This window comes from Panthera leo, chromosome F3 (genome assembly GCF_018350215.1).
Source record: "Panthera leo isolate Ple1 chromosome F3, P.leo_Ple1_pat1.1, whole genome shotgun sequence".
Classification (NCBI taxonomy): Eukaryota; Metazoa; Chordata; class Mammalia; order Carnivora; family Felidae; genus Panthera; species Panthera leo.
Window position 1 is genome coordinate 17,124,154 of NC_056696.1, and position 12,523 is coordinate 17,136,676.

Below are 12,523 nucleotides of genomic sequence, written 5' to 3' on the forward strand. Positions count from 1 at the left end.
CTACCATATTCTGTTGGGCAAAGCAGTAGTATACTCTGCCCAGATTTAAGAGGAGAGGTCAAAGACCTTACTTCTGGATGGGAGAAGTGTCAAAGAATTAAGAACGTCCTTAATTCATTACAGACACTAACCAAAGTCCCACTGAATTTGCAGTAGATGGATGGAATTAGTGAGAAAGCTGTGGAAATTTTTTTTTTTTTTTTTGTCTGACAAACATAATCAGTATTGAATTAGTGAAAAAGCTATGGATTTTTTTTTTTAATCTGACAGACATAAGTTCTAGTCCTGGCTTTGCCATTTACTAACAGAGTGATGTCTCTGGGCCTCAGTTTGCTCATCTCTAAAATGGTGGCAGTGATACATATGCCATGGAGTTACTCAGAATTAAGTGAAAAAAAGATATAAAATACCAGCCATGACAGGCAATCAATATGCAAACCTAATAATGTATGCTGGCATTTACTGAATACTTAGCAAGTGTTCAATTCCTGTGATGTGCTTTTTCTGTGCTGTTTCATTGAGTCGTCACCACTTCCTGGGACGGTATGTCCCGTGTTGGGTCGGAAGGGCAGCTCGCATTTTCTCTAGCATTGGCCGTGTTTGTCTGTGGGCCGCTCCCTTTACCTTGGCTACTTCTGGTTTGATCGGTTCTCCCTGCCTTGTGGTTAGGATTTCCATTCCCACATACTATTTATTTCCCTTTTATTTTGATGCCTGAGGAGCCGGGTGCTGAAGCACACTCGGCACTGTTTGGCACTAACTACCTTTTCAGCATTTGCTCTCAGCGCTGTCAGCGTAGCTTTTGACAGCTTCTCGCACAGTCTGTCAGCTCCCTCTGAGCTCACGTTTGCCTGCTCATCAGAGCCAAACGTTCGTGTCTTTGTTTCAGTGAGCGCTGTGCTGTCAGCCTTCCTTCACACGGGATTGTGGGTGCTCGATTGTTGGCCTACCCGGGAACGCCGTGATCCGCGCTTCGGAGAAACTATTTAATTTGGGGCAGTTACTTGTAGGTGTTCTTTAAAGGGAACATTTTGCCGAGCCGTGACTCAATTTTGAAACCGTAGCTTTCCAGTCAGTAAAGGAGACACTTCTTCATGCACACGAGGCTGATAACAGTGTGTTGTCACTGGAGGAAGGTGGTGACCCTTTCTCGCTACAGCATGCTGAGTTTATATTGCCCTATATCCTGCAAGCAGTCAGCTGCTTTTTGTGAGTGTTTTCGACATGGTGTAAATTACAAGATTTGGTTTTGGTAGAAGTCACCTATTTGTTATCTTTCTACCCTCTGCTTTCAAAATTTACGTTAAATGGAAGGAATCGGGGGCACCTGGGTGGCTCAGTCGGTTAAGTGTCCAACTTCAGCTCAGGTCATGGTCTCACGGTTCGTGGGTTCGAGCCCCACATCAGGCTCTGTGCTGAAAGTTCAGAGCCTGGAACCTGCTTCGGATTCTGTGTCTCCCTCTCTTTCTCTCTCTCTCTCTCTCAAAAATAAATAAACATTAAGAAAAAAATTTTTAAAGGGAAGGAATCACTAATTCTTTAGGAGTTAGAAGGCACATTGAAAACGCCCAACGAAAGGATATATTCATCCATTCACTTATTTATTGGGCCATCTTCTCTAACTTGGTGGTTAAGAGAACGACTTCTAGAATTACACTGCTTAGTTTAAAATCCGTGTGACCTTGGGAAACTTACTTTGATTTCTCTAAATCTTCATTTGGATGGAATTAAAATGGAATTGAGGGTTGTGGGATGAAATAAGGCCATGTTTTCATTGTGATTAATTCAGCTCTTGGCACATAGATAATATGTGGATGTTGGCCCTTATTTATTATATTGAACTTGGAGTTAGGCCTTGTACCATAAATGAGAGGTAGCCACAACAACACATTTATTTGTTATTTTTACTCTTCATTGTTCTCCAAATGTTTTACTGTTTGAGCCCTATTAGGACCACTTATTTACCCCTCAGTACCTAAAAAATTGCTACAGATCACATATTCCTGAAAAGGAGAGGCATCTTGAAAATATAGGACATCTTTCTCTTTTTAAAGTGTATTTCAAAAAATAGATTTCAGCTCAATTAGTCAAAGATTGAATCATGTAAGAGTGGGTGGACAGTTAAGTAACAACAGGGGATTTCGTTCGTGGTAGCTTGGTAGAGTGAAGGGTTGTTTCCTTATAATTCACTTTATTGTTGGCTCCAAGTCTGAGGACCAAAGCTTGCCCTGACATTGTCATCTCAAAGCCAACCTATATGTGGTGCTGTAATTTTAAACCAACCAAATGCTGTATCCTGTTTGCACAGTGTGACCACACTCTTCTACTTTAGTTTAAGGCTTGTGAAGTGTTTACTTCTGTCTGTTTTATGGATGTTTTATGGATGGCAGATGCAGGAATACCTTAAGCTGGTTTAGAGAGTTTCCCTATATAAATTGTTTCTGGTAACTGAAAGGGACCGCTTTAGTTTCCCAAACTAAACATTACTTACTTTTCATTTAAACACATGCTATGCTTCCTTCTTAAGTACAATATTTTGAACATGGAAGCATTCATTAATACTATCGGATTATCATCATGAACTAAGGTAAACTGTAGGATTATTGGTTCCACTAAATGGGCCCAGACAACTATACATTTGAATATTTTTTTAAAAACGTATCTTGTATTTCTGTCAGATCTAATATTTTAATTCTGACACCTGTCTCTATAGGCTATTTGTCTCTAATCCCAGCTACCATGCACTTTGTCCTTTAGCTTGCTACTTCTGATACCCATAAACTCTACAGTCGTATCACCAAACGAATTCAAAGTGCATATGAAATAAAAATTTTTATGGTGTTAGAGCTGTTTTGGCTCTCTAGAGGTCTTTAACTTTTTTTTTAAAAAATGTCTAAGTTCTTGGTGTTTTTCACAGCTCAGTTATTATCCAGTAGTTTGACTTTGAGATAATAAATTGCTCTACTTGGGTCCCTTGGGAAAAGAATAAATCTCAGCAATTTTAGGATAGCTAGTATAGTTTAGTCCTCTGGTCCTCAAATAAGCACGTATTATATATGTCATGCCAGCACAGAGTGGTAAAAATGCCCTTAAACTAGACATTAAGAGGCGGGGATGATGGTGGGCTTCTACTAAATCCATATATAAGCTTAGGCTAGTCAAGTTCACGTTCTGAAAAGTGAGAATCATAATACAGGTTGTTATGAGAATCTGTGAGATTTCACTATTCCTGCGAAAGCAAGGGGGTTGAGAATATATCAAAGTCGGTTGAATGTGGAGTCTCCAAAGTGTACCCTGAAGGGATTTGGGAGGGAGAGGAGGGGTGCGAGACCAACTTAGGAGGAAAAAACCAGAGCATTATAAGGATTAGAGAACTGGAGACAAGAGGGGCTTACATTTTAAGCAGTGACTAGGAGAACAAGATCCAGAGACATAGTGGACTTAGTCCTACGGCAGGCTGATAAGCACTGGGGTTGTGAGAATTCACCACTGGCGAGCAGCTGTGATGTGGGTGGAGGGGAAAGAGCAGGGCAGCAGGCTTGGCCTGTGCGTTTTGGCAACAGCGCACAGCAGTTAATGGGTGAGGGCCCAGATTTACGTATATACAATGGAATACTGCTTGGCAATGAGAAGGAGTGAAATCCTGCCATTTGCAGCAACGTGGATGGAACTGGAGGGTGTTATGTTAAGTGAAGTAAGTCAGGCAGAGAGAGATACCATATGTTTTCACTCACATGTGGATCTTGAGAAACTTAACAGAAGACCATGGGGTAGCGAAGGGGGAAAAAAGTTACAAACAGAGAGGGAAGGAGACAAACCATAAGAGACTCTTAAATACAGAGAACAAACTGAGGGTTGATGGGGGTGGGGGAGAGTGGAAAATGGGTGATGGGCATGGAGGAGGGCAGTTGGGATAAGCACTGGGTGTTGTATGTAAGCCAATTTGACAATAAATTATATTAAAAAATTTTTTAAGAGATTAAAAAACAAATTTCGATTAGGAAAGCAAATTTTGCTTCATTGTAACCCAGGTTTTTTGATCTACAATAGTCTTCTTTTTTCTAATTGATAAATTGTGATCAAGTCCAGAATCATTGCTTGGCGTGATAATGAACTGTGATGATTTGCTTTTGTCTTCTGGCCTGGTTATACTTCCTGCTGCTTTTAGTTCTTAAAGAATTAACAGAGTAAACCCCAGTCCTCGAACCAAATATTTCGTATTAATCATTCACCCCTTATACCATTAAATCATATTTTGGGTAGTTCACTATGAAAGTTAAGCAAATTATAATAGGGATTCACTCTAAGTATCTAGTTTTAATCCTCGCTTCTGATTTTGGAGATAGGAAAAGGATGGTTTATTAGAAGTTCTTTGTGTAGGGGTACCGGGGTGGCTCAGTAGGATGAATTGTCAGACTCTTGGTTCTGGCCCAGGCCATGATCTCCTCATTCGTGCGGTCGAGCCCCATGACAGGCTCTGTGCTGACAGTGCAGAGCCTGCTTGGGATTCTGTCTCTCCCTCTCTCTCTGTGCATCTCTCTCTCTCACTCTCTCTCTCTCAAATGAATAAATAAACTTAAAAAAAAAGTTCTTTGCATAATACATCTGGTATAGTAGTTCTTTGTGTAACATATCTGGTACAGTGCCATATCTAAAAGGCAGATAGACTGTATTTGTGACCAAGATGAAGGCACAAAGACAGACCCTGGGCTCATGGGAGATGTCAACTCATACCTGAAAGATCTTTCTTCTCCTGTATGGTGACTTCCATGGGAGGAAATGGCATATTTCATGGCAACTTTGTTTCTGATTGTCATCTTGAGCATTTAAGATGTCCTGTATTTTTGAATTTAACATCTCAACATCACTTCAGAGCCCCTGGGCTGAACTCAGAGCTCAGAATTCAGCTCCAGTAAGACTTCTTAACAAGATGTTTAACTTGTTTATTCCTAAAGACATGTTGCTTTGGGTTTCAGGGGGAAAAAAAGGAAAAGGAAGCCTAGCGGATAGCCCCTAAGTACACCTCTAGTTGCACGAATACTACTTGAAAGCAAACGAGAACTAAAGCAATAAGAACAGTGGTGGAAATCCAGTGCGATGCTTACAGCTCCTCCCATACAACCCGTCCCAGTCATCAGCAACATTGTTTTGTTTTGTTTTGTTTTGTCTGCTGCTGGCCTTTTACCTCACCAAGATGTATATACTGGGACTTAGGAATTCCATGGAATAAGTTTAGACTTCTGCATCACTGCCATCTTGATCAAAGAACTTGACTTTCACAAGCCTTAGACCCATGCAGATAATCCAGAAATTGAAGGAAAAATAGTGTATTGAATAATTTATTGAAGGATTTAAGGAAAATAATTTACTGTAAAAATAACAATTTTATGTGAATGTTAATTAAATGGCACCAAAAATATGCAGTAAGCCTCTCAGAGAAGGAAAATACCTTTCAAAAAAAAAATCTCATTGTTTAATTATTATTGTATGTGAAGATAAAAGCAATTAGGGGTTTTATTAGAGATGTATGGAAGTCTTGGGGAAACTTAATAAAACAGTGGTAGATGTGGCAGTATTGATTTGGACTCTCTTTTTCTATTTCAGGGTTTGAATATTATCTTTCATGTAGCCTTGGCTCTCCTAAAGGTAAGTCTGTTTTTATCTTTAAATTGGGCATAATTCAAATGTGTAGCCTTTGACTCATTCTAGATTCTTGAACACAACAGAAGACTTTTGGGAGGAACTCTGATTCTCTCCTTTGTTGTTTATTTAGAGTTTGTTTCTTTGTTTTTCTTATAATCTATTTAATTTTACTATCCTAGCACTCCTTCCAGCAACATATAAAGTTGTTTTCATTCATACGAGTTGGATGATGTAAGAGAAAAATTTAAAACCTGTTTTCTGTCAAGATGATGCCAGCCTTTTTCTTAAAATATTTCTTACCATGATAACATCCCTGGAGGTACCTAAACATAGAATTGAGTTATTAGCAAGCTTTTATAATATACTGACTAAAAAAGAAACTGCTACATTTCAATTTGCACTTCTTTCTCTGAGAGCTAGAAACTTATAAGCACTTTAGAATTCAATTATAATTACCTTGTTGGATTTTATATCAACATATCCGTGCAGCTTTAACAGTGTGGTAATAGCAAGACATTTGCTGCAGAGTTGCTGAAAGTAATCCAGTCAGTCAGTTTTTGTCCTTCAGTCAGAGATGACATTCTGTTGCTGAAGGTGAAAATTGCCTTATTTATTAAAAAAAAAAAAAAAATGCAGACTCACCCTTTCCCCATAAAACATAGTTGTTAAAATTCCAGACCCTGGACTTGGACAGATTTGGATCTAATTTCAGCTCTGGTGTACGACCTTGGGCAAAATGCTGTAAGTGCTCAGACCCTGAGTTTTGAGATAATAATAGACACTAATTTATGGGATTATTGTAAGAATTAAATATGATGATATATAAAAATCCTTAATATAGTGTCTAGAACATTTTATTGCCTAATAAATGTTAGCTGTCATTATTGTGATTATAGTTATATTCACAGGGTAACTCAGAATTTGTTTCTAGCTTCCCCATCATTCTTCCAAATTTTCCAAAAGATAATGACTTGAAGTCTTCAGAGAGCCACTGGATATTTTATTTCCGTACTTAAATACCTTGACCCAAAACAAAGACGTGACATAATATGGGTCTTGTGTACATCAAGAAGTGGGGTACTATCCTCACCTCCTATTCTGTTAAACATCTGTTTTTTGTGAAGTTCATAAATTGTACTTTAAATTGTTCATTCAATAATTTTGAGTTTAGATACGAACAATTCTTATACTAAAGTTATTTTGGAAGTTAGGAAAATATTTAAAATTTCTTCAATAAAGTAACAAAAACGGGGCACCTGCGTGGCTCAGTCAGGTAAGTGTCTGACTTCAGCTTGGGTCGTGATCTCACAGTTCATGGGTTCAAGCCCCTCGTTGGGCTGTCTGCTGTCCGCACCAAGCCCACTTTGGATCCTCTGTCTCCCTCTCTTTCTAACCCTCCGCTTGCTCGCTTACTCTCTCTCTAAAAAATAAATATACATTAAAAAATGTTTTTAATAAAATAACAAAAATATATTTGCATGTGTCTTTTAATGAAGTCATGGATCTCTACCTCCAATTTTTTCTATTTGTTTTTTGTCATTAGGACAAATCAAAACCAAAAACTTCCTAAGAACTTTTGGTATAGGGCTGGGATAAGACTTTTAGAATGCCCAAGCAGTGAAAGTTTTATGTAATTCAGACAACAAACAATACTTAGCCGTAAAGCAAGTGTAAGGGAGTCCAACAAAGTTGTGATTTGTCCTATCTTGTCTAATTTGTTTTTAAGCCTCAGGTATTATATCTTTCCCAAAATGCCTTTCTTCATTATTTTGCTGACTTTTCTTTACTGGTGCTCTTAGCACACACTCTGTCTTTTGGGGATAACCCAGGATTTCCTCCAATAAGTATATTTGACCTATACTCTGTGTCAGCAGCGTATCTGCCTGGTCAGTTATCTTCCTGATTAGCAGGTTCTTTTGGTTTGATTGCATTATTTTCATTTATTTTTGTCCATCTTAACCTGATGTCACCTGTGCAGGGGACATTCTCTGGCTACAGGGCAGAAAGGTTTTTGTATCTTCTGTAACAATACGTGGATGTTCATCTAGTGTCATCTTGGAGAACTTGCCTAGTTAGAGAAGGTAAAAAGGAGAGCTTTCCCACTAGTGGCCCATATTTACATCCCTTCCTTGTATGAATCTTGGAGCTGTCTTAGAGACAGTATATATAGGCTGAATTGAAGTGTACCAAATTGATCTGATTGCCGGGACCAGATCTTTTTCCACCTGGAAAAAGAATATCCCAAACATATATGACAGTGACTAACTTTTAGCTTCTAATCTAAGAAGCCATATAAAATAATGTATATTTGTTTATATTAAATAAAACAAACTTAGGGACAGTTCAAAATGCTTATGAGCCCAACATAAGTTATCCATTAGCACATTAAATATCCAGGTGTTATTTGTAAGAGAATTGTGAATTGTGTTAACCAGAGAAAACTATATAATTCTCTCCCACAGCTGATAATTGAGGGAGCCAAGACCCCAGGTTGCCTAAAGTCTTTTGGCTTAGTAATGGCAAAGCTGAATTTATAATATTTTTAAGCAGCATAATTATAGGTGAAGGTCTCTGTTGCTCAGTATGGTTTAAAGACACCTACTTTCTGAATGGAAGCTGCTTTCTTTTGGGTTAGAAATAGTCTTCATAGAAAGGCTTTGAGCTAAAAGAATGATTCACTATAGTACATAGCATCATCAGATCATTTAGGATATTGGCAGTGTACGTTAGGTAGGTTACATTCCCCCAAATTTAATTCGTTTATTATATGAAACGTTCAATAATCACAGCGTATAGTACATTATAATAGATTAGACGTGATCAATCAGAATTAATCTTAGCCAGTTCATGTTGGCTGAGAATTTTTTATCAGAATAGGTTCTTTGCATTCAGAAAGTGGTTCATTTGATGTCTTATGTGTGTATATAAACAGAGATAAAGAAAATCCATTCATGATTCCATCCCTAGTAACCATAATAAAAGTTCAGTGTAAGATCTTCTTTCCATGCTTTCGTCTATGAATATGTAAGCATGCATTACCTATCTACATACATATATATGTATATGTACATACAGATTTTTTAACATGGGTTTGAGGATTACAGTTAAGACGATGGGATCTGAGAGGTAAATCCAGAACAATGTAAAAGGATGAACTTCTGTTTTCTTTCAAAAATTGCTGATGAACAAGACTCTTTTTCATTTAATAATATATGATGACTATCTTCTTTGTCACTACAGACATGTAGTGGTTAAAAGCATGGATGCTGGAGCCAGACTACTTGAGTTCAGATCCTGTCTCCCACAATTTATCTAGCAATCTTAGATAAATTACAGTTTCCCTATCCTTAAAATGGAGATAGTAGTAACATCTTTCTCATAGGATTGTTAGAGTTTAATGAGTTAGTATATGATTGGTGCCTGGAAACTTGTGAGTATGACCCTGCACCCAGGTACTGTTATTGTGCATAGAGCTGCCTTAGGTTTTTTGATAACTGATTAGTGTCTTATTGTGTATACCATGATTTTACTTAATCAATTTTATATTTAATTTTTATGGATGTTTAAGTTGTTTCTAGACCTTTCCTGTTAGACACACATCCCTAAATTTCCATCTTTGAATACTTATTTAGTATGCAGTATCTTTTGGATAAACTTTGAGGAATGTAGTTACTGGGTCAGACTGTTACATGTGCTGGATCACATTTGAATTTTTGATGCATATTGCAAAATTGCTTTCTACTAGCAATATGAGAGTACATTTTCTCCGTATTCTAAGTATGTGCTTTAATGGACAGCAAAAGCAAGTTGTAAAAGCAGATGAAAAAGTAATCATTATACCAATTTGTTTCACTGTAAATAAACAAACAGAGCTCTTCAGGCAGTTTTGAAGAGTCCAATGTTCTTTCATTTGGGAACATCTATTTATTTTTTTATTTTTTTAGGGAAGCCAGTTGCTGCCGGCTAAATTTTAGAAGAATGCGCCTGGCTTAGATGAGCTTTTTATATTATGTAAAAGTTCTGAAACATATCTGATGTTTTTGGCCTTTCAACCACTATGGTCTTTTTTCCTTACCATTCTATTGAAGCTTTTTTTATGAAGTAACTAACAAAATCAGTGGACCTGTTTCCATTTTTATCTTCCTTGAATCTTCAACAGTTATCAAAACCTCATAAAGACATAACACTTCCCTTTTTCTGAAACGCTCTCCCTTGGCTTCTGTCTTTTTTTTTTTTTTTTTTTTTTTTTTAATCTCCCTCTTGCCTTCCTCTCATTTTACTTCTGCTCAGTCCTTTCTCCCCTCTAGTCATTAACTTGGAGTTCCACAGGGTTCCGGCCTCTAAGAACACACTTGGTGCTTCTTCCTTGCTGATCTTGTTCATTCCCCTGGTTTCATCTATAAATGTTCACTCTCATCTTTATATTTAGCCCAGATCCAAATATTTGGCTTGCACTTACCATTTCTGTTTGGATGTTTCAGAGGCACATCAAATCTAAAAGCCAAAACTGAACTGATATGCCCTCCCAGACCTGTGCCTCCTCCAGTAACTTTCACCTAAGTGAAGGTACTACCCAGCTGCTCAAAGCAGAAACCTGAAGTTATTCTTAATGCTCTTCTTTTCTTAATCCCCAACATCTACTGAGTCATCAACTCCTGTTGATTCTACTTCTTAAGGATTTTTAGAATCTTCCCACTTTGGTAGTTAGGCTGCCACACCCTTTAACTTGGACTGTTGTAGTGACCTCTTTCACTAAGAAATAATGAACATGCAGGGCACCCGGGTGGCTTAGTTGGTTAAGCGTCCGACTCTTGATTTCAGCTCAGGTCGTGATCTCATGGTGGTGAGATGGAGCTCCGCATCAGGCTCTGTGCTAAGTGTGGAGGTGGAGAGCCTGCTTGGGATAATCTCCCTCTCTTTCTTCCCCTCCCCCGCTCGCTTGTGCATGTGCATGTGCAAAAAATAGTGGCTTTGAATGACACACTGGACCCAATGGACTTAACAGATAGATTCATAACATTCCATCCTAAAAAAGTAGAATACATTGTTTTCAGGTGCACATGGAACATTCACCAGAAGAGATCACATATTAGGTCACAAAATAGGCCTCAACAAATACAAAAAGATTGAGGCCATACCATGCATCTTTTCTTTTTATATTTCCATAACCTCATTACATGAGCGGCTGTTTTTCTCTCAACCATAGCCTCAATGAGACTGGAGACACACTGCACAATCAAGGGAGCTAAGCAGGGTAAGATTAAGCACCCTCCCAAAATTAGGAGGATAATTCCTATGAGGGTTTTGAATCCCCCCAAGAGTTGAAAACCATCCTCCAAATAACTCCCCGGGGTTTTCACCTTTCCAAGTCTGGACTGGACATGAATAACCTTTCTCATTTGATCTGTGATCTCCTCTATGACTTTTCCCTCATCATCTATCTGTAGGCAGCAGTTGCTCAGGTTAAATTTTCCACAAACACCTCCCTCAGAAGCAAGCAGGTAATCTAAGGCCAAGCGATTTTGATAAATGGCATTGTGCATTTTGGTTTGTTGCTTGACTATTAAGAGCTCTGTCAGTTTCATTGGTTATAATTTCTACAACTGCTTGCAGTCTGACTATGTGGTTTAGCATGTAAATGGGAGTGCGGTAGCCCCAGGACCCACCCTCTGCCCAGGTGGCAGGGCCATAATAATGGATTATATGCTCAGGAGGCCATTCATTATCTTTCCATTTGCCAATTTTCAAGGCACGCCACTTTTTTTGAGCCTCTCTATCTCCGTATATTTGAACTCCCAGATGTTCTCCCCTTGCAAGTGGGAGTAGAAATAAAGATGGATGGATAGTCCCCAGCACTCGTGACCCTGACCAGCCTAAGGAAAGTACTGTATAGGCTGTTCTCCCACATACCCAGTATAGTCTACCTGGGGCCTGCCATTTGATGGCTGCATCAGTGTTGTCCCAGTCCTCTTGGAGATGAGAGAAGTTAAACAAGGGGCAAGGGTCTGGCTCAAGGTGGCCCGGGGACCCCCACCCTTGGGTTTCCCAGGTGGTTGAATTATAAAACCTTTGGCCTAGGCATGTTAAGTTTCCAACAGGGATGGTGAAATTTTTTCCCCATTGGGCAAGACAGTTCTTCCCAATGATTGAGGTTTTGAGGAGCCAAACCCCGGTAGTAGAACTGGGATATTTTGTTCCATTATAAGGCTTGAGGGGATCTAATTCCTTGGCCTCCCATGGCCATTGTTCCCCCATGCTGGTTCCCCCACATACATAGCATGAAGAGATCTTTAGGGTCTGGGCTGTAGTCTCTGCCAGGGCTAGAAACAAGTTCCTTGCTGGGACTGAAATGGGAGGGGACTATTATTCCCTTACAGAAAGAGTGGAAGACTTGATGGGATGTGGTCGTATGGGTGGTAGTGACCGTCTTGAAATATAGCATAGTCCTTGGGTCTGCCTCGCCCATAGATTCGGATGTCAATTCGGGTGCCCCATTGCCATTTGTAGTCTTCTGGGTTAATGATGGTGAAATTAACAGGGTAACAGGCTTTTGATTGACAACCTGATGTAGCAGCCCCCTTCTAAAGGAGTGCCGTTGTGACTTTTTTTTTTTCCCAAGTAGCCTATGAAACACAGCTCCAACTGGGGCATAAAAACTCAGGTATATAGGCACATAAACCGTTCTCCTCACACGTGTATTTATTATTGAGTCAGTATTTTCATTCCCAGTCTAAGCCTCCGCATGGTACGTCAAGAGTCCTTGGGCTCTCCATGACAAGTGCCCGCTTTTTTCATACGACAGAGGCTTTGGGGCCAATAGCTATAACTGCACATACATCAAACAGTATTGACACCGGACACTTGGGGTTAGTGATTTGTG

General features: G+C 39.1%; 1 protein-coding gene across 9 annotated transcripts in view; it reads left to right on the top strand.

The window, feature by feature from the left end:
* The window catches only part of RABGAP1L (RAB GTPase activating protein 1 like), a 755,410-nt gene that overhangs the window by 531,339 nt on the left and 211,548 nt on the right, over positions 1–12,523 (top strand). For all 9 annotated transcript variants that reach the window (XM_042925081.1, XM_042925083.1, XM_042925080.1 and 6 more), the window contains one exon: positions 5,605–5,646. In XM_042925081.1, the coding sequence (XP_042781015.1) occupies positions 5,605–5,646 (42 nt within the window). The remainder of the gene's footprint in view (positions 1–5,604; positions 5,647–12,523) is intronic.